This window comes from Canis lupus, chromosome 4 (assembly GCF_048164855.1).
Source record: "Canis lupus baileyi chromosome 4, mCanLup2.hap1, whole genome shotgun sequence".
Taxonomy (NCBI): Eukaryota; Metazoa; Chordata; class Mammalia; order Carnivora; family Canidae; genus Canis; species Canis lupus.
The window spans coordinates 37,113,854-37,139,828 of NC_132841.1; the positions used below are offsets into that span (position 1 = coordinate 37,113,854).

The 25,975-nt window shown below is 36.8% G+C and overlaps 1 protein-coding gene, 3 long non-coding RNA genes and 1 other non-coding gene across 11 annotated transcripts in view; 3 read left to right on the forward strand and 2 right to left on the reverse strand.

Moving 5' to 3' along the window:
* UIMC1 (ubiquitin interaction motif containing 1) overlaps positions 1-25,975 on the forward strand; it is a 126,975-nt gene that overhangs the window by 69,443 nt on the left and 31,557 nt on the right. For 4 of the 6 annotated variants that reach the window (XM_072824046.1, XM_072824048.1, XM_072824047.1 and 1 more), the window contains 6 exons: positions 614-719; positions 1,029-1,765; positions 8,241-8,305; positions 11,419-11,495; positions 17,130-17,230; positions 22,285-22,438. In XM_072824046.1, coding sequence (XP_072680147.1) covers positions 614-719; positions 1,029-1,765; positions 8,241-8,305; positions 11,419-11,495; positions 17,130-17,230; positions 22,285-22,438 — 1,240 coding nt within the window. Of the gene's footprint in view, positions 1-613; positions 720-1,028; positions 1,766-8,240; positions 8,306-11,418; positions 11,496-17,129; positions 17,231-22,284; positions 22,439-22,995; positions 23,423-25,975 lie in introns of those variants that run through there. The other 2 variants (XM_072824050.1, XM_072824051.1) reach the window with 2 other exon arrangements.
* The window catches only part of LOC140632206 (uncharacterized), a 51,373-nt gene continuing 37,822 nt past the window's right edge, over positions 12,425-25,975 (reverse strand). For both annotated transcript variants that reach the window (XR_012029720.1, XR_012029719.1), the window contains exon 3: positions 12,425-13,961. This is a non-coding gene — a long non-coding RNA (uncharacterized lncRNA). The remainder of the gene's footprint in view (positions 13,962-25,975) is intronic.
* On the forward strand, positions 13,946-16,402 carry LOC140632207 (uncharacterized). The gene is made up of 2 exons (XR_012029721.1): positions 13,946-14,580; positions 16,079-16,402. It is a non-coding gene; the product is annotated as an uncharacterized lncRNA (long non-coding RNA).
* Positions 18,312-18,455, forward strand: LOC140632837 (U4 spliceosomal RNA). Its single transcript, XR_012030505.1, has one exon. It is a non-coding gene; the product is annotated as a U4 spliceosomal RNA (small nuclear RNA).
* On the reverse strand, positions 20,907-25,623 carry LOC140632203 (uncharacterized). Its single transcript, XR_012029716.1, has 3 exons — positions 25,529-25,623; positions 23,199-23,264; positions 20,907-21,160 (listed from the first exon to the last, which is right to left on the reverse strand). It is a non-coding gene; the product is annotated as an uncharacterized lncRNA (long non-coding RNA).

The window sequence follows — 25,975 nt, forward strand, 5'->3', positions numbered from 1 at the left end:
TTTCCCATAATAATTTTTAAAGTGCTTGTCAAATTGCTGGTGAACCCAATTTGAAGTGTTTTGTTAATTTCATACGAAAGAGTTTTCTTCCACCTCACAGATTTTCAGTACATGGTTTAAGAGAGCTATAGTAATTGGCAACTTCTGAAAAGAGTTATCAAGTCCCGAGAGCAACCAAAAGGGAGCAAGATAAGGTGCTTATCTCCCCTGTTCTGGTGGGGAGCAAAGGCAATGAGCAACTAGAGGTGGGTTTTGGAAAAAAGAATGAGCAGTTTAAAATTTTTTCAGATAATGTTAAATTGTGATTTGAAAATATGTGTAGTTGAAATTATTTTAAATGTAAAGGATATTTTCCAGTGTCAGGTCCTGAGCCATCCTTTATGTCATTCATGTCTCTGTATTAGAAAAGGATTTAGTATAGTGATCTAGTATAGCATTTTGCACATAGTAGGCATTTGGTACACATTGTGGAACTCATTGAATTGAGCATCTACGTTTTGGAAAGGAGAATCTCGTAGGGGACAGTGGCCTCCCTGTTTTGTCCTTCCTGTGACCCTTCATGTATAGCTATCTTAATAATAAACCTGGTCTGGTGTGGGATCACTTGTTTCAGAGTTGCCGACCTTCTGATGCTTCTGCTACCAGATCTCGACCTCTGGCCACTGGACCATCTTCACAGTCCCACCAAGAGAAAACAACAGACTCTGGGACCACTGAAGGCATGTCTCCCTGTTCTGACTCCTTCCACTCATCAAGTATAACTATATCACAGGGATCTCATGATGAGAGTAGATATACAGAAATGCCCCACATCCCTTTGATGGTTTTAAAGAGGTTAAATCTGAAAGTAGTTGAGATCTAACTAATATCCAGCATGCTTATATCTCCAAGGAAAAGTCAACATTTGGTTAAACACAAAGAAGAGCCTTTTACCCACATTATGTAATTCTTGGTAAGTGATAACTTACCAAGCCCTCTTAATAAAGAACAGTTTGTCCTTAGCCCTACTTTTTCTCAAATACCTACAGGCATATGGCAGCTGGTACCTCCATCACTGTTTAAAGGCTCACATATCAGTCAGGGAAACGAGGCTGAGGAAAGAGAGGAGCCTTGGGACCACACTGAAAACACTGAAGAGGAGCCGGTCTTTGGCAGCTCAGGAAGCTGGGATCAGTCAAGCCAGCCAGTGTTTGAGAATGAGAATGTTAAATGTTTTGACAGATGTACTGGCCACTTGGCTAAGCACACACAGTGTGAGAAGCCACAGGAAAGTACTGGGAGGGGTTGTGCTTTTCACAGAGCTGCCCAGGGTAGGGGGGACATGTCTAGGCACTGTCTGCCTACCCCAGGAGATACCAGAGGTCTCCAGGATGTTGGGGGCACTGTGCACTACTTCTGGGGTATTCCATTCTGCCCTGCTGGAGTAGACCCTAACCAATATACCAAGGTCATTCTCTGCCAGTTGGAGGTTTATCAAAAGAGCCTAAAAATGGCTCAGAGGCAGCTCTTTAAAAAAAAAGGGTTTGGGGAACCAGTGTTACCTAGACCTCCTTCTCTGATCCAGAATGAATGTGGCCAAGGAGATCAGGCTAGTGAAAAAAATGAAGTCATCTCAGAAGATATGGGAGATGAAGACAAAGAGGAGAGGCAGGAGTCTAGGGCATCTGTCTGGCACTCAAAAACCAAGGATTTCCAAGAAAGCCCAATTAAAAGCTTGAAAGAGAAACTTTTGTTGGAGGAAGAACCAACAACCAGTCATGGTCAGGTAAGGGTCAGTGATGCTGTGATTAAGGATGATTTATTCACAGTTTAAACAAGGATTATTATAGCTATTTGTTCTTTTTGTGGTCTTCTTTCTGATTTTTAAAGTAACACGTGCTCGCTATGGAAAATTAGGAAAGTACAGAAGAGTGTAAAGAAGAAAAATTATCCATAATCTCAGCACCAAGAGGCAATCATCATTATTTCTATGCATTTGAAAATATTTTTTCTTTTAAATTTTTCAACAAAATGAAGACTCTTCTGTATAAGCTGTTTCTTTTTCCCACTTAATAGTTTGTTAGATCTTTTTAGATCTTTTCCTATTTATTAAGTATACTTGAAAACATTATTCTCTCACATGGATGTAACATAATTTATTTTTTTGCGTTTTAAAAATTTTATTATTTCTACAAAGTTTTTGAGTAGGCAGGTAGTAATATTCATATGACCAAGAATTCAGAAAGATGTCAATGAAAAATCTGTCTCCTATCCCCTTCCTAAGCCAACCAGGACCTTCCTTGAAGTCAGCTTGTATTATTGGTTTCTAATGTATCCTTCTGAAGTATTTTATGTGGTACAAGCAAATGTGTATACATCCTCTTTTCTTCACCTTTTTTTTTTTTACACAAATGGTAGCATAGTCTACACGTTACTCTGTACATTGCTTTTTTTCACTGAAATATTTCTGAGTTCATTTCATAACATACATACATAAAGAATTCCTTCCTTTTTTGGATATGTAATACACCATGTACGGATGAGTTTATTTTATCCAGTGCCCCTATTGGTGGACTTTTAGGTTTCTGATATTTTACTATTATAAATAGTATTACTATTTATATTATAAATACTATTACTATAAATAGTAATAAATAAACAGTAATTATAGTAATAGTATTTATAATAATCAGAGTACTCATTACTCTTGTATGAAGATGTTTTATCCACATGGGAGATATTTGTACAATTTCTTGTAGATGTGATTGGTGGCTCAAAGGATATATGCATTTATAATTTTGTTAGCTATTGCTAAATTGCCTTCCATAGAGGTTGTATAAATTTACTCTCACAACAGTGTATAAGTACTAGCTTCCCCATACCTATACCAAATCAGTACTATCAGGACTTTCTGATCTTTGCCAAATCTGAGGAATGAAAAACACTCTCAATACAGTCTTAATTTGCACTTCTCTTATTGTGTGTGCAGTTGAAACCCATTATATTTCCTTCTCTCTCTGTTTAGGTCATATGGGCATTTTTCTTTCTTTCTTTTTTTTTTAAATACGTTTTTAAAAGGTTTTATGTATTTATTTGACCAAGGGAAAGGGAGGGAGAGAGTGCACAAGTAGGGGAAGAGGCAGAGGGAGAGGGAGAAGCAAACTCCCCGCTGAGCAGGGAGCCTGATACAGGGCTTGATCCCATGACTCCAGGATCATAACCTGAGCTGACAGCAGACAGTTAACCCCTGAGCCTAACCCAGGCACCCTGCATTTTACTTTTTTGACAATCTTTTTCTTAGTGGTTTGTAGGTACCCTTTATATATTAGGGGAAGCGGCCCTTTTTATATGAAGAGTAGATAGATTTCCAGTTTATTTTTTCCCCCGCATGATAGTATATTTCTGTATTTTGCTTGTAGTGGTTTTCTGTAACTTACCAAAAACAGTTCTGTTTGGGGAACATTTAGGTTGCCTTTTTAGTTTTTTTTTCCCTGACATATCTAGATGGTATTATATATCAAAGCTTATAATTTATTTTCTCTGGGTATTATAAAAGCTATTCTATAATTACAAACTGTGTAAACTGTAAGTTTAAAGAGTATTCTATTTTATGACTTGCTGTTCTTTGTACTGGGCTCTGAGTTTTTGTGTTTGTTTTGCTGTTATTCTATTTTTTTCTCTTACGATAAGAGTGCAAGAAATGGTAGCTATGAGAAATATTATAGCATAGAGAGCATGGATTTGGAGTTTGAATTTTGACTTTTGTGTATGTCTTTGAGCAAACCATTTAAAAAACCATTTAAAAAACCAAAAGCAAACCATTGAATCTCAGTTTTTACATCTGTAAAATGGGAATTGCAATTCATGTCTTAGAATAGTTTTAATGCTTAAAGTGAACTGTGTAAAATGTCTAGTATGATACTTAGGAGATTACTCAATAAAGGGTAATTCTCTCTAAGGGATCAGAAGGCCATTCATTGAGGATACCTATGGGAGTCGTTCCTCAACAGCTTTATTCATCTACATTCTGGAAAAATTGCTTATATAGGAAGAAAAAGCATTTTTCTTAACAAATCTTCTGGTGACTTGCCTCTTTTCCAGAGGAAAGTTAGGTTGTGCTTTTGATAACATGTTTTGTTTGTTCTTTGTAACTCATAGATACTTCCCCTTAAGAGAATAAATTAACTCTAAAGAATGAACAGATATTTCTTATATTTGCTGACTGATTTATTGTCACATTGTTAGTTTAAACATCCCGGGGGCCAGAGTTGTAGAGCATAGACTTGTGTCAAGTTCCAAAGCAGTGCCTTTGGAATAGTCTGCAAGTGTTCAGAAACTAATGGCTGGCTACACTATATTTGGTATTACTGATTGGTACTGTTTGGCCACAACCAATCAAATCAAGCTAGTTCAAATAAAAAGGGGACTTTATCATAGGGAAACAGGGTAATAATTCTAAATAGAAGGGTAACCAAGTACAGGGTCTAGAATATCATCTAATTTTTCTATATCTCATTGCTATATTGTATTTGCTTCATATTTCTCCCTTGCATATTGGCTTCCTTTGCTTCTCTTTCACAATGGTAGGTGGAAGATAACTGATCCTATAGCTCCCAGACTTAAATATAGGTTATAAGAGATTTATTCTCTCTCAATTCCAATTTCAAATTTCTGGGAAAGGACTTAACCTTGAGATTAGTAGCCTTCACCAGCTCAATTGACTTGTGTCCTAAAGTGGGGTCTGTGTCAAATTGTACAAAGGAGACCAGGCAGACAACCTAGTAAGTATCCAGTAGAGTCATTGTCATTAACATTAATTTTAGAAATCAGTTAGAACTATTGAAAAATGTTAAAAAGTTTAAAGTTGGAAGCATTCACAATCCTATTATATAGTGATATATTCTTTCATCTTTCTATATTATATCTTTGTATTTTTAAGTTAATATTATGTAAACATTTTCTTATGATAAAATTATTTATAGATTTCAATTTTAATGACTACACAATATTCTTATGAATTTATCATAATATTTTAACCCTTTTCCTATTGTTAGATATTTTGATTGTGATAAAAACCTTTTTTTTTAAAACAGTTTTTTTTTTTTTAATTTTTTTTTTTAATTTATTTATGATAGTCACAGAGAGAGAGAGAGAGAGAGAGAGGCAGAGACATAGGCAGAGGGAGAAGCAGGCTCCATGCACCGGGAGCCTGACGTGGGATTCGATCCCGGGTCTCCAGGATCGCGCCCTGGGCCAAAGGCAGGCGCTAAACCACTGCGCCACCCAGGGATCCCAAACATCTTTTTTAAATAAAACTTTGTTTTATTTAAAATTGATGTCCTTAGGGGCACCTGACTGACTCAGTTGGTGGAATGTGCAACTCTTGATCCTCAGGGTTGTGAGTTCAGGCCCCATGTTGGGTATAGAGATTACTTAAAAATGAAATCTTAAAAAAAATAATAAAATTAGTGTTCTTAGAGATAGGGAACAAGAAAAATTCTGGGTTAAAGAGCTTTGAACATAAAAAAAAAAAAAAGACTTGCTATTTATTGCCAAATTGCATTTTGAAAAGGTTGCTCAGATGTGTACTCCTTCTTTAGCAATGTGTGAGAATGCCTAATTTGTTGCAGTCTTGCCAACACAGAATAATATCTTTAAAAAACAAAACAAACTTACTAATTTTATAGGCAAATATCGAAAGTCTGCAGTTGTAATTTCACCACTTATCTTGGTCTTTTGCTTTCAGGAACTGTGGGTAGAAAGAATTTATGTGTTTATTAAACATTTTCTATTGATTATGACTGCTGGAGCTGCCCTTATGTGAGACTCCTTGGATGATAGAGATAGCAAAAGGTTCCCAGAGCTAGGGACTTAGAAAAACATTTACTTTGGGGCAAATCATTTTTAGTATATACGAAGGTTATAAAAGCTTGAAAATCAGATAACTAGTTTCTTGCATCTTGGAAACAACAGAGAGGTTGTTAATGAAGATGGAGAGGTCATCTTGATGGCCGTATAGCAGGGAAGTGAGTAGAAGTATATTGATGTAGTCATTACTTTTCAGGGTCTGATCCTCAATTTTTCAGTCCAGATACTGGAATTTGTTTTACAGAATGGTCAGAGTGTGTTGGAGGAGGGGCGGGTGGTGAGAACGGTCTTTGACTAGTCAAACTTCAAGCTGATATATACACCAAATAACAGTTGGTTAATTTGTAATGGAAGAGAGACATTTTTGGGGACCAGAACATTCAGGTCCACCATCTACTACTGTACCTCTTTCTAGGATGAAGGTACTTAAAGGCCTGAAAATAGTAACCAGAAAATGATAGTATTAAGGGATGATTTAACTAGTTTATGGAAAGACCAATAAGCTACTAGTACCTGATAATAGAGGATATTTCTCTGGTGACCAGATGATGTGTCTGTTTATTTTTTACTTCCCAGGACTGCTTGATTCTGAATCTATGGATTTTTCTTTTTTAGATTCTGTACAGACTATCATAACCTTTTCATTAACATGTTATTTCTTTAGGCAGAATGAGGTGTCTTGATTAGGCCATAGCTTCCTTAGTTAAAGTTATATTCGTATCATGCTTCCTTGTTCACCTTGATTAGATTTGGGTATTCTAATCAAAATTTGTTTCCTTGTTTTGGCTACGTTATTTTCATATTCTGGAAGAACCTCACTTTACCCCTATGTTCAGATTGCTGTCATTGAGGTGTAAGTTTAGAAATTAAAAATGATTTATTGAGATGAAGACATTATTGAGATTCTATGTTGAAATGGTTGTAAGAAGAATATTTGATTAAACATAACGGTAGTGATTAGATCATGGATTTTGGAGTCAGATCCCAGCTCCACTTTTGATCAGCTCTTTAATTTTGGGCAAATTGTTTAACCTGTCAAAGTTTCACTTTCCTCATTTCCAAAAAAACTTAATAGTTACTGCCTCAAGAAGCTTTTGTGAGGATTAGAGGAAATAATGCATTGTAAAGTGATTTGCATAATAGGCTTGGCACTTAATAGGTATACAGTAATTTAAGAAAATAACACTAAGAAAGGTAAAGATATGCTTTAGCCTAAGGTAGAGATGAAGGGATCTTATAATTCACTATTGCCTTGACTGCTTCTGAAGCCAAAGTTTAGTCAAGTATAGTCATTCTAAAATGGTAAAAATCTATTAAATGGACACTAGGTGTCAGTATCTACTTTTTTTTTTTTAATGTTTCAGGAATGAAATTGTTTTGTCACCACTGAGTTCAAATAGGTGACGTATTTATTGCTGTTGTATTTTAGTCCTTCTGACAGTTTTGTTCATCCCTCATTTTTTATAATGACTACATTCCTGATCATTGTACAGCTTTATCTTCCCATTGAAGGTGCATCTCAGCTATTTGTTTTTTATAGTATATTTTATCATTTGCCTAAGTGGTAAACAGGTACTTGTTTAGGTTATTTTTATCCCATTAGGAGACCCTGAAAACTTCAGCCAGTAGCTTTATATTTATTGGAAGAAGCCTCATAGCTCAGGCACTCCTTCAGAAGTTTCTCTAAGGCAACAGTAACTGCTCTTCTGTTCTCTTCTGTGCACCTACATTTAATGAGTTGCCATTTGCACCAACTACTATGAATCATGGAAAATAATCTTTTAAAAATTTTATATTTCTTAAAAGATATCTCATAGCCAGATACTAAAACCATAGTGGTAGATTTGTAGCAAAAGGAATCTTTATAACCTTCCCTTTGGGATGTTCTGTATTATGGCTTGGTTGTGCTAAGAGAGACTTCTTTCACAGACTGCAGTGTATTTCCCAATCAAATATTTCCATTGAAAATTGAGCTTTTCTTTATATTTCCTCCTTCCACAACAAAACTTTATTGCATTTTTGAAATCATAATTCATTTGACTCACTAATTAATATTTATGTGTCTTGCATTTAATAGAGTATATCACATATATTGTCTTTAAAAATTCTCACAATAATAGTCTGTGAGGCAGTCATTAATAACTTTTAAGATGAGGAAACAGATTTGAGATGTGACACCCTAGATTACAGAGTTAATGGATGATCTACCTGTGATATAAATCTCAGTCTCCTGACTCCACAGAAGATGGTCTTTTTTACTGAAACTTACTTAAAATGTTTTATTCTTATTGCAAATTACTGAGTGATGATGTTGAGCAATTAATTTTTTTTTTTAAAGAGGAGAAACCAGTTCATCTGTGCCTGTATATTTAGGATGTTATATTTCCTTGCAGTCTTCCCAAGGGCTGTTTGTTGAAGAAACTTCTGAAGAAGGAAACTCTGTACCTGCTTCACAAAGGTAAGATCATAAGTTGTTATGTCAGAATTCTCTAATGGTGCCAGAGTAAGAGAGATGAACCACATGAGTGACACTGTACAGGGATAGCTTGTTAGGGATCTTTTCGCTCCTATATAAGCACAGACTAAGAAAAACCATTATCTTCCAGTTCTCAAATATGTATCTCATAGAAGCCTGGAATATTAGAGTGGTATAGATTAACCATCTTGGCACATATCCCATTTATACCATTCCTTTTTTTTTTTTTTTAAGAAAAGATTTTATTTATTTATTTATTTATTTATTTATTTATTTATTTATTTATTTATGATTTTATTTATTCATGAGAGACACAGAGGAGGAGAGAGAGAGAGGCAGAGACACAGGCAGAGGGAGAAGCAGGCTCCATGCAGGGAGCCCAATGTGGGACTCGATCCAGGGTCTCCAGGATTACGCCCTGGGCTGAAGGCGGCGCTAAACCACTGAGCCACTTGAGCTACCCAAGATTTCATTTATTTATTTGACAGAGCACACAAGTGGTGGGTGAGGGACAAAGGCAGAGGGAGAAGCAGGCTTCTTGCTGAGCAGGGAGCCTGTGGTGGGGCTCGATTCCAGGACCCATAGATCATGACCTGAGCTGAAGGCAGACGCTTAAACCAACTGAGCCACCCAGGTGCCCCACGTTTGTACCATTCCTGAAAGTTTATATCTTGCTACTCTTTTTTCTTTTTTAAAAGATTTTATTTATTTATTCATGAGAGAGAGAGAGAGAGGCAGAGACACAGGCAGAGAGCGATACAGGCTACATGCAGGGAGCCCCACGCGTTACTCGATCCCGGGACTCCAGGATTGTGCCCTAGGCCAAAGGCAGGTGCCAAACCGCTGAGTCACCCAGGGATCCCCTATCTTGCTACTCTTAACCTAGCTATTTTTTTTTTTTTTAAGATTTTATTTATTTATTCATGAGAGATAGAGAGGCAGACACACAGGCAGAGGGAGAAGCAGGCTCCATGCACCGGGAGCCCGATGTGGGATTCGATCCCGGGTCTCCAGGATCGCGCCCTGGGCCAAAGGCAGGCGCCAAAGCGCTGCGCCACCCAGGGATCCCTATTTATTTATTTTTTTAATCTACGATAGTCACACAGAGAGAGAGAGAGAGGCAGAGACACAGGCAGAGGGAGAAGCAGGCTCCATGCACCGGGAGCCTGACGTGGGATTCGATCCCAGGTCTCCAGGATCGCGCCCTGGGCCAAAGGCAGGCGCCAAACCGCTGCGCCACCCAGGGATCCCTGTATATACCTTTTAAATCTACTCTTAAGACTTGTATTTTTTATTATTCATACTATCCAAAAAGGTCACAAAGAACATGGGTCACCCTCACTCCTTGTCCTATGCCACTTTTAATCTGATTGTATCTCATTTTTTCCTTAAATTGTATTTGCATTACCTCTTCAATTATTCTTGCTCATTGATTGATGAGGTTACCTTCTTAAGTCTTCTCACTTAATAATATGTTGTGGTTGATTGATTACAAACTGCACTGTCAGCTGGATCAGGTTTTTAGTTAATTTTCCCTTTTATCTGGTAGTTGACCTTTGGAGATTACTTAAGAGCTTAATTTTGTGTTGAGTGACCTCCACCTTTTCTACGGAAGTTGAGGTCCAATTACCACTTGCAGTAGTTTGGTGGTGCTTCTTAGGCTTGGTTAAGTTAATAGTATTAGATGTTTCTTCCTGTATTGAAGAATATGGTTTTGGTTTGATTCTCCTGCTGTTAAATGATTTTGGAAGTGGTTTTAACTGGAGTAGGCCTTTTGCTTCCTCCAGACCCCTCTGCTTTGTTGTGGTGAGCCTTGTGCAGAGCAGATGTAAGTTTTAATAAATGATTATATGCTTTGTCACCAGGAGAGAGTTGGAATTGCAGGCAATGTGGTTTGACTTCAAATTGATTAGCCCATTTTATAAATGTCAGCAAATTGTTTTGTGATGGACCCTTTGAATAGAGCCCTAATGTTACATGCATTGTAAACTGTGTCTGGCTTGGATTTACAACAAATGTTATGAGATGTTTTATTTAGAGAAATCACTTGTGGTTTCCTATTAGGATTTAGTTATTTATCATGAATCGGTAATGGTTAGTCTCTCTTCTCTGTGGTTCTTGGTTGATGTGAGGTTTTATGTTTTTAAGCATCCTCTTGCATATTTGATCAAACTCTAGTCATAAAGCTCTCTGAAGCATGAGGGTGGGTAGCTTAGATGCTCAGATCTCTCAGCCATGTGTTCCTGTGTCAGGAAGAGATTGTACTCCATGAACAGGCAGGGTAAACTAGAAGATTGGCTGATGGAAGCGATTCATAATTATGTTACTCTCAGAAGAGATATTTAACTTGTATGGGCAAGTTTTGCTCTAGGGCAGTTTGGAATTTTATCTTTTTGTTGTTTGGAAAGCCACATCTTGAGATAAAGAGGAAATTTAACTGCAAGGTAAGAGAAAATCCAATGCACTGTCAAGAGAATCTCCATATCTTCTGAGTTTACAAATCTCTAACCTTCAGAAGGCTGAGATGGAGGCTATAAAACATTCTTGACTTTTTTTTTCCCCTAAAGATTTATTTATTTGAGAGAGGGAAAGTAAGCATATGTGAGCAGTTGGGCGGGGAGAGGGGCAGAGGGAAAGAATCTTCAAGCAGAGACTCCTCGCTGAGCAGGGAACCCAATGTGGGGGCTCCGTCCCACAACCCATGAGAATGACTTGAGCAGAAACCAAGAGGCAGAGGCCTAACTTACCGATCCATTTGGCACCCTCCTGTTGACATTCTTATATGGGAGTGGAGTTTTTATCTTCTAGGGTATTCACAGATAGTCCTTACTCTTCAACTTTTCTTTGTAAAGACTCCAAAAGGAGGTCCTTTTGGTTTAGTGATTTTACTGGAACCAAAACTGTAAGCGTATTTATTTTCCCGATTTCTGGCCTGGAGTTTTTCACTACCGATTCCTTGCTTCCCTGTTGTGTTTTTGTGGTATTGGACAGCAGGTATTGCATTACCTATGGCCTTGTAAATGACTCACCATTGCTTTTGGCCTGTGTTCTGATTTATTTTACTGGGATTCACTTGGGGTTTGGTTCTTTTTCAGCATTGCTGCTTTGACCAGTAAGAGAAGCTCAGTCCTTATGCCAGAGAGTTCTGCAGAGGAAATCACTGTGTGTCCTGGTAAGCACCCCACTGATCTTACTGAGTTTCTGATCCCTAGCTATTTGCCTTATTAATTTTTCTGGTTTTTCCAACCTATTCTCAGGAGGTTTATATATGATTGATGTATGTGTGTGTATCTCCTCCACATATATACATGTACACATACATATATATACACAGTTTTTAAATGGACATTGGCTCTGATTCTCAATCTTTTCTCAGAGATATTTTAGTTTGAAATTAATATACTCTTTGTCTCCTTGTTTGCTTATTACCAGCCTCATTAGAGATGGTAGCAAAGCATCAGGAATAGCACGTAACTGTACATTCAGAGGGAAGAGGACTCTATTTTGGCTTATGGGTTCTCCAGATTGGCCTGTCTTCAAATCTTCCTGTCATTAAGCAGATTTTTCTGAGAGCCTTTTACTAGTTTTACATTGCCATTCACTCTTTATAGCAGAGGGAGTCCAGAAATTGAATTTTGTACACAGTTCTGTTGTTGACTTATTTTTAATCTCAGGTAAGACATTTAACCTGATTAAGTATTATACTTTGCTTTTTGTTAATTGTAGAGATGAAAAGACATGTATACCTTAGTATGGGTATCGGAGATGTTCATTTAGAGCTGCACATGAATAGATTTTGACATACAAAATAATTTGTTTTAATTACACCAAACTTTTTTATTAAAAAAATTTTTTTGCTAATAATATTTTATGTATTATTTATTTATGGATTTATTTATTGGAGGGGGAAAGGAGCAGAGGGAAAGAATCTCAAGCAGATTCCCCCACTGAATGTGGAGCCCAATGCAGGGATGTGGGGCTTGCCCTGGTGCTTGACATGGTACTTGACTTTTAGAGTTCAATCCCACAACCCAGGCTGAGATCAGGAGTTGATGCTTAACCTGCTGAGCCACCCTGGTACTCCTCTGAGTTGCTGGTGCTCCTATTTTTAATAGAACTATTGCTGATACTCAATGTTACCTTAGTTTCAGGTATACAGCACAGTGATTTGACATATGTTATGCTATGTTCACCACAAGCATAGCTACCATTTATCATTCTACAAGGCTTTTACAGTACTCTAGACTGTATTTCCTTTGCTCTACCTTTTATCCTTGTGATTTACTCATTCCATAACTGGAAGCCTGTATTTTCCACTCCTCTTCACCCATTTTGCCCATCCCCTCCACCTTGATAAGAAAATAATTTTCTTTTTTAAAAAGATTTTATATATATATTTATTTGAGAGAGAGCATGAAGGGGAGGAGCAGAGGGAGAGGGAGAAGCAAATTCCACACTGAGTGGAGAGCCTGATGCGGGGCTCAATCTCACAACCCTGAGATCATGACCTGAGCCAAAATCAGACTCTTAACCAACTGAGCCACCCAAATGCCCCACACAAAATAATTTTATTTTTTTAAAGAGTTTATTTATTTGAGAGAGAGTGCACTAGCAGTGGGGAGGAGGGGCAGAGAAGGGGAGAGGCTGTTCACTGAGCAATGCTCAATGCTGGAGTAGGTCCCAGGACCCTGAGATCATGACCTGAGCTGAAGGCATGCTTAATAGACTGAGCCACCCAGGTGCCCAGCACAAAATAATTTTAAATGAACTAAGATACATTGTCTAAGTCTTGAGTTGAATCATTATGTAAAATGAAGAATTATTTTGTGATTTTTTAAAAAAGATTTTATTTATTTATTCATAAGAGACACAGAGGGAGAGAGACAGAGACATAGGCAGAAGAGGTTCCATGCAGGGAGCCCGATGTGGGACTCGATCCTTGAACTCCAGGATCATGCCCTGAGCCAAAGAAGATGCTCAACCACTGAGCCACCCAGACGTCCCTATTTTGTGATTTAAGCCACTACTTTTTAAGGAATTAGTTTTAGCTTATGTTTTCTTTTTTGCTTTCCTTAAAAGTGGGGTCCATTATATGTATCAGTAACCTCATTCATATGAAATTGGGGGGCTCCTGTCAATGTTTAAACTCTTTAGGCAGTAAGTGTTGAACTCATGCTACCATAAGTCATGCCTAATTTTTCCTTAAGTCTCATATAACCTGTCAGGGTGAGAAAGACACATAGTTTTCTTATTTTGATTTCTTTCAACTTTTTTCTATGGAGACTTAATAAACTTAGTGTACACATTCTAGGAAAGACCTATAAACATTTATAAACATTTGGCAGCATCATAAAGGCCTTTCTTTACTTATTTTTAAGTTTAATTATGTTGCTTTTTATTGAAAGTGATTTCTTAATTTGTATAAAATGTATTTGGATTACTGCCTAATGATACTAAGAGACTCCACTACCAAGTGCTCTGATTTTAGCAGGAGCACTCAAGAATGCTGTGCTATCTTTGTGAAAAGAAAATTTTGTCCCCATCTTGGATTGTGACTTATGCCATCTTGTTAGGAAGTCACTCAGTCTGTTTGGGATGATGGCCTGTGATGTTGCCCAGGGATCTTGCAAGGAGGAACCTGTAAATACAATAATTTTGAAAGTCCTAGTTAATGAGAGGGGGAAAAAGCAGACCCTTCAGGACTAAGGTTAGGTAACTTTTATGATCATAACTTGCTGTCATTAGCTTGCTTATTAAGTCCCAACTGTTTGCTGACAAAAACCACTTCTAAATGAGATTGTAAAAGATCTCTGTAACATTACTATTCCTTTTGCTAAAAAATATAACTACTTTTCCATGGAGCCAGACTCTTGAATCTCTTTGTAAATATATACTATATAATTTAGAAAATCTAAATTTTCCAGAAAATTTGAATTCTCTGTGTGTTCTAAATGGGTGAAATGCAGATTGAATGTAGTAGTCCATCTATTTTGTCTTACATTTCTGAAAGTTCCAGGGATCTGATACTCAAAATTATAACATCTTTTTAGAGTTACTTTGTTGAAGAAGGAGGATTATAGCCTTATGCCCACATGGTGTGTGCTCCTAGCACTGTTTTGTGTTTTTTTTTTTTTTTTTTAAGATTTTATTTATGTGTGTGAGAGCATGAGCAGAGGGAGCTCAGCCTGGAGCTCTGTCCCAGGACACCAAGATCATGACCTGAGCCAAAGGCACACTTAACCGACTGAGCCACCCAGGTGCCCGCATTGTTTATTTCTAAGGAGCTAACGCTCTCTTTTCTTCATAGTTAACTATTTCAACTATTCACAGAAAACTTAAAGACTTATTATTGTAGTAGTGCAAACAACAAGTGGCTCTTATTTTCTAACAGACCAAATAAATGTCTTTTTTGCTAGTATCTCTCAGGGATACTTGACAAAGAAGGTTTTTTTTTTTTAATTGGTTTTATTAAATGATTCATGAATTGAGGAGCATCTTATGTAGCAAGTAGAGCGGATTCCTGAGAAAGAAGACTCTGAAGTTTATGCACTGTTAGCCTTTTTCCACCAAGGTGGTAGAATCTGTGTGTGTGCATGTGTGTATTCATTTTTCAAAAAAAATTATAAAATAGGGGATCCCTGGGTGGCGCAGCGGTTTGGCGCCTGCCTTTGGCCCAGGGCACGATCCTGGAGACCCGGGATCGAATCCCACGTCGGGCTCCCGGTGCATGGAGCCAGCTTCTCCCTCTGCCTGTGTCTCTGCCTCTCTCTCTCTCTGTGTTTGACTATCATAAAAAAAAAAAAAAAAAAAATTAAAAAAAAAATTATAAAATATTAAAATAGAATTAACAGTAGAAATGTATTTAATCTCTCTTTGATGTTGAGAAGATACCTCAGTATCTTATAGGTACTTTATTTGCCCAACATAGGCCATTCATTGTATTTGTGAAGCGCAGAAGTATCAGATGTATGGTGTGTACAGTGTAGATAAGAGAGAACTTACTGGATTTATATTCCTAGTTTCTTTTCCAGATTTGTTGTCCTTTTTTGACATAGTTTTTGTCCTTTTTTTTTTTTTTTTTTAGATTTATTTATTTTAGAGAGAAAGTGAGCATGAGTGGGAGAGGAAGAGGGAGAAGGAGAGAGAATCACAGCAGACTCTGCCTGTGGGACTTGATCCCATGACCCTGAGGTCATAATCTGAGCTGAAACAAAGAGTTGGTGTCTTAACTGACTACACCATCCAGATATCCCTGTTCGTTTGTTATATTAAGTGATAGGTATTTAGACCAGAAGTTGGCAGACTTTTTCTATAAAAGACTATGTAGATATATTAGGTTTTGTGAACTAAACCACTCAACTCTGCCGTTGAAACTATTCAGCACTGCCTTTTAGCACAAAGCAACCATAGAATAAAGAGAAAAACAAGTTTGACTATGTTCTAATAAAACTTTATTTACAAAAACAAATGAGCTATAGTTTGCTGACTCCTAACTAGACTATGAGGGACACCATCTTACATCTCCATATTGCTTGTAGCCTGTATGGTGCCTGGAATTTGTTCATAAATATTTGTTGAGTTCATGTTGAATGAATAGATGCAGCCTAAAGAATATATTAAAGAAAGGTATATCTTTGTCTAGGATGTATTTTCTATTTATTCTGGTTTTTTGTCTTCTCTAATCATCCCTTTAACTTTGGAACTCACATTAGCATGTTTTTGTTTTCTGTCAAAATAAATATACTTTAAAACCAGAACTATGCGGAAAAGAAGCCTAATGGATTAACTGATGAATGGATAAACAAATTGTGGTATGTCCATACAGTGGAATGCTACTTCTCAGCAGTGAAAAGGAATGAACTACTGACATGTAACAACATGGTTGCTTTTCAAACACATTATACTAAGTGAAAGAAGTCAGACATAAAAGATGGCACGCTATATATATGATTTCATTTATGTGACATTTTAGAAAAGAGAACATAATATAGATTGGTTATTGCAAGGAGCCAGACATTGGGGAACTGCAGAGGGGTACGTAAGAATTTTTTGGGGTGCTTAGAAATGTTTTATATCTTCTTTTTTTTTTTTTTTTTTTTTAAGAGTGGAAGAGGGGATTGGGAGTAGGGACAGAGGGAGATGGAGAGAGAGAATCTTAAAAGCAGGCTCCACGCCCAGCATTAAGCTGATGCAGTGCTTGATCTCAGGACCCTGGGATCACGACCTGAGCTGAAATCAGGAGTCAGTCGGTTAAGTGACTGAGCCACCCAGACACCCTATACATGCTATCATTTATACCATACAATCACCACAGTCAAGATGAAACATTTTTGGGGCGCTGAGGTGGTGTAGTTGGTTAAACATTGAGTTTTGATTTCAACTCAGATCATTATCTCTGGGTTATGAGATCGAGCCCTGGGTTGGGCTCACTCGTCACTAGGGAGTCTGCTTGAGATTATTTCTCTCCCTCTCTGTGTGCCCCTATATCCCACTCTCTCTATCTTCTTTCTCTCTGAAATAAATCTTTAAAAAAAATACCATATATAAATTATATACGTTTGCCCAAACTCATCAAACTATGTACTGAAAATTGGGTGAATTCTGTAGTATATAAATTATGCCTCACTAAAGCTTTAAGAAGAAACAAACTAGATCTGTATTTTTTTTTTTTTTAGATCTGTATTACCACTGTAGTATTAACATTAAACACTAAGCTTTAGGAGAAACAAGTGTTTTGTTTTGTTTTTTTTTAAACTATGAAAATACAAAATGAAACTTAATGACTTTTTAACCTTTTAAATTACAGAGACACAGCTAAGTTCTGAAACATTTGACCTTGAAAGAGAAGTCTCTCCAAGTAGCAGAGAGATCCTGGATGAAGTAAGAATAATAATGGCAGATAAGGAGGTAAATATTCTCTATAGTTTTTCTTAGTGTTTTCTTTCTGCTGATAATCCTCTCTCTGATGCAACATTGACCTTGGCTGAAAAGATTTAGGTGACAGAAGGTTGTAGTTTTGGGGACACTTATGTCAGAGAGGGATTCTTACAGTTAAGTTCAGTTCAGCACTGTTTCTAAAAATAGGAGTAGTTACCATTTCTTGATTCTTACTGTGCTTTATTATTTCTGTTATAGATTAGGGAAACAGAGGCTTAGGTTGTTTGAGTCATTCATTCATATTCAAAATGCTAATAATGGTAGTACTAGAATTTGAACATGGATTGATCTCTGAAGTCTGGGATATTTTCTGTTATATTACTGATAAGTAACAGAAATGAACAATTTTGGAGAAAGTCACTATATTTATATTATACAAACTTTCAGCCCTAATTTCTACATATGATCAGAAATGCGAAGTTAAGATAGTAGCATGAAAAAATAAGCAGATTTTTATTTGCTGTATTACCTTTCCTAACAACATATAGAGGTGGTTGATGCAAGTTCATACTTCTGATTACGATTTTCAATGTATATCTATCATATTGAGTCTGAAAAAACAGTTTACTAAGAATTTTATAAAAGAATTCAGAATCTTTAAAATTAGTTGTTCTGAAAAGCAGCTTGAGAATTTAACACATTTTTCTATGGAAATAAATATTGGTATGCCATCTTACCCAGAGCATTTAAAAATAAAGTCTTAATTCTCTTATTTTTATGCTCTAGGTTTTTTTAAAACAGTTTTTAAAATAGAAGGTAGATCCCTTTCCTAGTCTCTGCATTGCAGGTAACTGGGTAGAAATTCTGGTTTCATGAATCATGCATGCTGCATAGTTCCCTGGAACCTGATCTGTCACCACTGACAGACCAAGAGTCCCTGATGCCAGTGGTGGTAAGGAAGATGGTGACACTCTCTGCAACAGTGATTGAGGACAGATTCTGCTAGATAATGTCAAAATGATTTCCCAAGGTGGGACCAAAGCCTTCTAAGTGGGGATGGGGAACAGAGTGTTATTAACATAGTCATCTTAACTACAGAAGAAGCCCCACAAGCTTTGCGTAGTGGCAGTACTATAGCCAATGAGGTTTATCCGAGGTGCGATTATTGCTAATAGAAGAAGCCCTACAATCCTTTTGTTAATCAAGGCTGATTTCTTACCCATCCATGATTGCAAAGGAGACGGTTCTTTGGGGCAAAGAGCATGAACCCTATTTAGAATTTATAGTGTATATGTCTGCACCACTACACATCACATGGATGGAATTGTATGGCCCTTTTCACATTGAATGTCCTCTTTTCAGTGTTACTGTTTGCTTGTATCTGTGGATATCTGTAAATAGTCTTAGAATTCTGTTTCCATTAAAAGATGATAGAGATACTGAAGTTTTTAAGTCATTAAATAATCACTTTCTAGCTACAAGTCACTTATTAGAAAGGTAGAATCTGAACATTTTACAACACAAAGATTGTATCATAATGGGTGTTGACTCTTGATCTTGAAATCTATGTATAAGCTCATTTGTCCTAAAATTTCTTATTTATTGGAAGGTGATATAGTGTAGTGCAAGGACCTTGAGCATTGGAATTAGAAGAATCCCAACCCCCTCACTTAATTTTATGACCTTGGGCAAATTAATTGTTTTATTCACTTCATATATTTGACACATATTATAGTTTGTATACTGTGTACCAGTTGTTCATTTTAGACTCTTGAGGCACGAAGATCAACAACAAAAAAGTTCCTGCCCTCAAAAGTTCTTGGTACGGGAGGAGACAGACACGTAGAAAATTATAATGTGGTCTGACAAGTAAAATGATAGAAAGATCCCTAGGGCATTAAGGGAGTATAGAAGAGGAATGCTTTTCTGAATTTCAGTTTTTCATATGTAAAATGGAGATAAAAAATAACTTATTTAATGGATTGCTTTGAAGATTAAATTAGATAAAGAATATGAAACACATAGAGATTTGGCACAAGTATGCATGTGGAACCAGTTATTATTTTACTGCTTTGTAATGTATTGTGGCTGCTCAATGATACTAGCTTACTAATGACAGAGAATGTTCAACAGTATTTGAGTTATTTAGAATAGCATGGCAGAACTATAATCCTTCTTGATTTGATATCCTGCAGTGGTCCGATTCCTTTGGAAATAATATTTTCTGAATATCTTGCCTGAGATAATCCCTTAGTTAGAGATCTTCTTTTCCAGAAAAGTTAATAGAAGTTATTCAGAATCAAACAGTTGGCTTAGTCAGTTGGTTAAATAAACTGTTTGAGCCCTAAGGAAAGAGAGGAAAGATCTAAAGAGCTTTCTAATCTACACATAAACTGACTGGGGGAGGAACTGAGGGCTGGTGATTGGTAGGGCATACTTTTATTTTCAGCTGGTTCATTTCTTGAGGTGAGGTTTCTTTTGAGGCCAGAAGGTAAGGACTAACTGTTAAGAGATCAGGATTCAGTGTCCAAGTACCTCTTTTGAGAAATGACTATATAGTATTTTAAAAGAAGTAGAATCAGCTCTTCAGAGACTGAATCCGTGACTTCACGGTTCTAATAAAAGCTGCTTCGCTTATATATTTTCCTCTTGAAGGTCCTCTATTGTAGTTAATATTTAAATAGAACTTTTAAATGGTGCTGAAAAAGATCTTAACTTTATATAAAAATTTTCAGAAACCTCTGGGTTTTCTGTGAATGTAATTGGAAATGGTCTTGTATTCACAATAAGACAATAATAGACTACTCCCTCTTTAATACGTTAAAAGTGAAGGCACGTTCTGTGCATTTTGTAGAGCTGGTGATAAATACAAAGGAATATAGTGCTGGGTGTGAGCATCAGTGACATTCATGTCCTATAACGTTTCTGTGCTTAGTGAACTCTAGAATACCAAGTAACTGCTCAATTGCCATTAACTTTCAGTAACTCAAGACTACTTGCAAATTTTAGGGTATATTAATTTTTCTCCCCTCTGTTCAAATGGCTTTGTATGCACAAGACAACTTTTCTTTGTAAGATTTATGAACAGAGGAACCTGGGTTTGTGGGAAGCTGAGTGACTAAACTTGGCATAAGTAACACCTAGAACTTCCAGACACAGTTGGCTTTCTCCACCTTCTAGAGAAGAAGAATAGAACCAGATAATATCCCATTATCTGTCAGGGTCAGCAACAAAGTAGAGGGATGCTTTTTTGCTTTTGCTGCAATGTGGTAGAATAGAAATACTGAAGTTTTGATGCCACAAAAGCCTGAGTTCAAGACTGGATTGTCTACTTACTAACTTTGTGATCAGCAGGTTACTTTACCTTTCAAATAAACGTCAGTTTCCTCTTCTGTAATACTAGAGCTAGTGATCCCTCTGACAGTTTTTTGTTGTGAGCAATGGATATGAAAAATGCTTTGGCCAAGCGTGGTATGGAAAATGAACTCAATCACTGTTAGTTCCTATTTCAACTTTCTTTTTCTTACCCCCCTTTCAGAGTATGTCTTTTTAAATAAAAGGCAGGTGAGTTGAAAACATTTTCTGGCAGTTGTAGAAACTGTTCTACTTGGTATTTAAATAGCCTGTTTCCCTTTGTTGGATCACATTCACAAGCAGTAGATTTTAGGGATGGCCTAAATCAAAGAAACTCCAGTTGCCTCAGAGCTCAGATTATCTACCCATTCCAGTTTTGGTCTTGTTTTGATCTTGTACCAGAACCGAATTTATTTTTTCCCCATAGTAAGGCATAACAACAGATCAGGTGTTCCTTGCTCTTAAATGGAAGCAGGGCTATGCAGGACAGTTTCACATTGATTGGTTAGGACATGCTGTCCTTTGAAGCAAGTGTTAGGCAGTAGTAAGTGCTGCAGTGCTCATACATACTGTTGAATTAATCATTGCAGAGTTCTTGGCTCTGACCTGTAAAGGTAAAATAAAACTGCCTCTTAGACATTGGAAACTATAGGAAAAATGGTGATTATAAAACACTGAGAGGAGTAAGAGAGAAGATGTTAAGAATGGCTTCAGCAGAATTGTCTTAAGGACTTTTAAATATTTGGGCCTTAAATATTTGGGTCTTAAAAAAAAAAAAATTTGGGCCTTAGTTCTGTTCTATTTCCTCTCTTAATCCAAAAGTCACAAATAAAACAGAAGATACAGTATGTCTTACTGGTCTAAGCTGAGGCCCTAGGTCTTAAATTTTAATTGTGCTACTTTTGCTTAGAACTCTTGTGTTTCCTAACTCCTTGTGTTTGAAATCACTTGTAGTGCTCACAGTTCTTTTATACGATTTATACGAAAAAGTTTCTTTGACATGCTGTTGAAATGTAGATTGTTTGAAACACAGCAGACACAGCATACTGACCTAAGAGCTTGGTAGAGAAGAATGCCCTCAGGTTTTGAAGCCAAATAGTCCTTGATTTGAATTTCAGCTCTGCCTCTTATTTGTTTGCTAACTTTGGGCAAGTTGCTTTACTGTTTTGAACAGTGCTTTCTTCTTGTGTAAGTAAGGTTATGTTAATATTTTGTCATATTACTATGAGGATTAAATGAGTATTACATGCAGAGTGTTTAGCGTATACTACATAGGTTCTGAATAAGTATAAACTATATTAGTGTATCTCCTTATCTTCAGACATGAATTTGGCAAACTGATACTGTCTTTTTGTTTTGTTTTGTTTTATCTATCTATCTATCTATCTATCTATCTATCTATCTATCTATCTATCTATCTATCTATTTATTTGAGTATGAGCATACATTGAGGGTGAAGCAGGGCCAGGCTGGGCAGAGGGAGAGAGAGCATCTTAAGCAGGCTCCATGCCCAGCGCAGAGCCTGATGTGGGGCTCAGTGTCACAACCATGAGATCATGACCTGAGCCAAAGATCAAGAGTTGGAGGTTTAACCTATTGAGCTACTCAGACACCTCAGTTTTGTCTCTGAAAGTAAATGAAATATGGGATGGAATTTCTTGCAGTTCTTTGAGGGAAAAGGTATTTTATAAAGTAAAGGTATTACAGTTACCATTTATTATTTTCTTCAGGTTGATAACAGGGGAAATGCTGAGAAGGAAATACCCATTTCTACAGTCTCATCCAGTACCCAGGTGTCCTGCCCACTATGTGACCAAGGCTTCCCACCCACAAAGATTGAGCGACATGCCATGTACTGCAATGGGCTGATAGGGCAAGACACAGGTAAAACTTACCTGGATTTATCAAACTCTTTTCTTTGCATGGTTGTTTTGTAATCCTGTACAATGGATGCAGTACAGGAAAAAGAGACCACTCTCCCTCAAAGTTAAAGTTGTTGGGTTTATTTGTTTTTTTTGTTTTTTGTTTTTTTTTTCTTTCTCCTATCTACTTAATTCTCCAGTACTTTTCGTGTTCTTTATTACTTTGGCAGGTATGCTATTTTGTTGCACATACTCAGGAGAAAGGGAGAGGGAAAAATCTTTCATCTTTTAATGTTTCAACTTATTCTTTGGTGTATTGTAAACCAAAACTGTACCTTGCATTTCATCTTATATAGTCAGATATTGAGACTCCTATGGAGTTTGAGGAACTAAGTTCTAGCGTTGCCTGTTTTTTCGAAATTAAAGTATAGTTAACACAGTGTTGTAAGAGTTGCCCATTTTTTATTCAAATTAAGTCGTTGGTGGGGTTTTGTGTGTAGGAATTCTACCTAAAAACTGCAGCTAAAATATATCCCTAATTTCATTTCATATTCTATATGTCTCTGTTGCATCACCCAGGAACTACTGGTTACCTCTTGAAAAGAACATCAAAAACCTTGGTTTTGGTGCAATATGAGTTATTGATCAAGAGAATCTGCTTGTTCATCACAGCCCTTGAATTACCACCTCCAATCTTGCCTTTCTGTCTGTGGCTTTACCCTCCAAGAATACTAGTAATCAGCTCAGCTCTCTGTGGTCCAATATGCTGATTATAACCATACCTTAGATGATTGGAAGTGTTGCATTTCTCAGTCCTATTTGATTCTCATAACTTAGAAGTATTTATTCTGAAATTGTATAATTGTGAAAATTTTATAAGTTAATATTTCTAGGAGAGAAAGGCATATGTTATTTAATTTTTCTGAAGTAATATACTTTTTATTTATTATATAACTTAGTACCTAAGCTTATAATTTAAATAAACATTGATTTTTCTGATTATAAAGTAGTATATGTTCATTATAATAATAATTGCTTATATTTATTGAGTACTTAAAATGAGTCAGAGACTACTTACATAAATGGGACCATGCTATAGTATATATATGATCTACAACTTGTCTTTTTTTTATAGCGGTAAATTTAAATCTTTCCATGTGCAGATATATTTTTTACATAGTTGAGATCTTACTATCTGCAAAATTTTTTACTTTGCTTTTTCTACTAATAGCATAAAATTTCTCCCATGTCACTAAAGTTAATGTGTAAAAATATTTTTAATGCTTACATACTATTCTGTAATCTGAATTGCTTCCACTGAGCTGTTATGTATTTAGTATGTTTCAGGTTACCATATTATACTTATATGTCATTGGGCCTTTTTTTTTTAAAGATTTTATTTATATATTTCTAAGAGACACATAGAGGCAAAGACATAGGCAGAGAGCCCAATGCAGGACTCAATCCCAGGACTCCAGGATCACGACCTGAGCTGAAGGCAGACGCTCAACCACTGAGCCACCCAGGTGCCGCTGTCATTGAGTCTTTTATTCCTAAAGTTGTTGTATTTTGGGGTTATTTCCCAAGGATACATATATGACTAGTTTGGGTGATAGTAAAAAAAAGTTGGGCTTTGGAGTCTAGTCAGTTTAAGGTTGAATCCCATCTTTGTCACTTACCAATGTGTGGTTTCATGCTAGTTTCCTAGCTTCCCTTTATGCACCTTGCCAATTAATAGTAATGACCTTATTTGATTTTCGTGAGGTCAAATAAGATATTTTAAGGAAAGTGCATAGCACCATGCCTTAGCACACAGTAAACACTTAAGGACTTTTAGCGGCTGTTACTATTCCCAGTAGTAGAATTACTGGGTCATAGATTTTGTCATCATTTTTAAGCATCATTTTAATAACATGGTTACCTTTTAAATACAATGAAAGTTGAAGACCTAAATCTGGTCTTCATCTCCTTTTAGTAGAAGAACACTGAAGGACTAGAGTTCTAGATGCAATTTTAATTTAACATAGTTCTTTTTTTTTTTTTTTTTTTAACATAGTTCTTTAGTCTTATTTTTTAGCAGAGAATTCCAGTGACTGAAAGAATTCTGGGGCTGGCCATTTGATGACCAGAGAAGGAAGAAACTATCTTGTCTATCTCACCAAACATCCTTTACCCAGCTGGAATTAGTTATCAGAGTCAATAACTTACTTAGCATTAAGGTCCCAAAATAAATGAATTTGAGAAGCTGAATGTACCTTGAGCTCTAGGAAAGATAACCTTCTTCTGGTCAGAGTTATTAGGTAAGGGGTAGTATAAAGTAGCTCCTACTGATACCTCTGAGACCAAACTCTCATAGTTTGTGGTTAAATAGCAGGTTTTGGTATTCATTACTGTCCAAAGACATCTTTCAGTTATATAATACTTGTCCTGTTCTTCCTTACTAGAGTATGGTGGGGGCAACTCACAGCCCCAAATACCTGCTATTGAAATTGATTCAGGCTTGTTTCTGAGTATTCTGACACCAAATGCAGACTTCTACCACCAGAACCAGGTGTTCTCATTGAACTTGTTAAGAAGCTAACACCATCAGGTCGGCAAAGGAGACTGAAACTTGCACTGTCATTCAGGGAAAGCCTTTCAGGTTCTCTATTCCACTGGCTCAAGGGTCAGTGACCCTGTCTAATGCTGCTCAATGGGATTTACACTCTGGTCTTCAGGACTCTTTCAGACATAGATATATGTATGTTTTCTGATAGAATTGGGAGCCTGGGGCAGCCTGGGTGGCTCAGTAGTTTAGCATTGCCTTCGGCCCAGGGTGTAATCCTGGAGACCCGGGATTGAGTCCCGCATCAGGCTCCCTACATGGAACCTGCTTCTCCCTCTGCCTGTGTCTCTGCCTCTCTCCTTGCGTCTCTCATGAAGAAATAAAAAAAAAAATTTTTTAAAAAAGAAAAAAAAGAATTGGGAGCCTGTATATTCTTGGTGCTATATATCTTGGTGCTCTGATCCAGATGTCTCCGACCTCCATGCAAAGATGTCTGATATATCCTGAATGACAGTAGCACTTTCTTATTCTTTTTTTAAAGATTTATTTTAGAGAGTGGGTGCTCACCTGAGGTGGAGGGAGGGGTGGCGGGAGAGAATCCTCAAGCAGACTCTGCAATGAGCATGAAGCCTGATTCAGGGCCTGACCTCATGCCCCATGAGATCACAATCTTTTTTTTTTTTTTTTTTTTTTTTTTTTTAATGAGATCACAATCTAAGCCAAAACCAAGTCTGATGCCCAACTGACTGAGTCTCCTAGGCGCCCCAACACTTTCTTTTTCATAGGGAAATTTGTTTTAAAAATTAGTTCAGGAGTGTAATAAAGACAAATCTAGAATACTATGAATTTCAACACCCACTTGTCTACCTAGAGTGAGAAATTTGATTCCCTTCTATCACCTCTTGCCTTCCTCCTTAACTTTAATTCATCCAGATACTTACTGAACATTTTTTTTTCTCAATGGTGCTAGATCTTATTTGTGTTACTAAAGAAGTTTAAGACAGAATTTCTGCC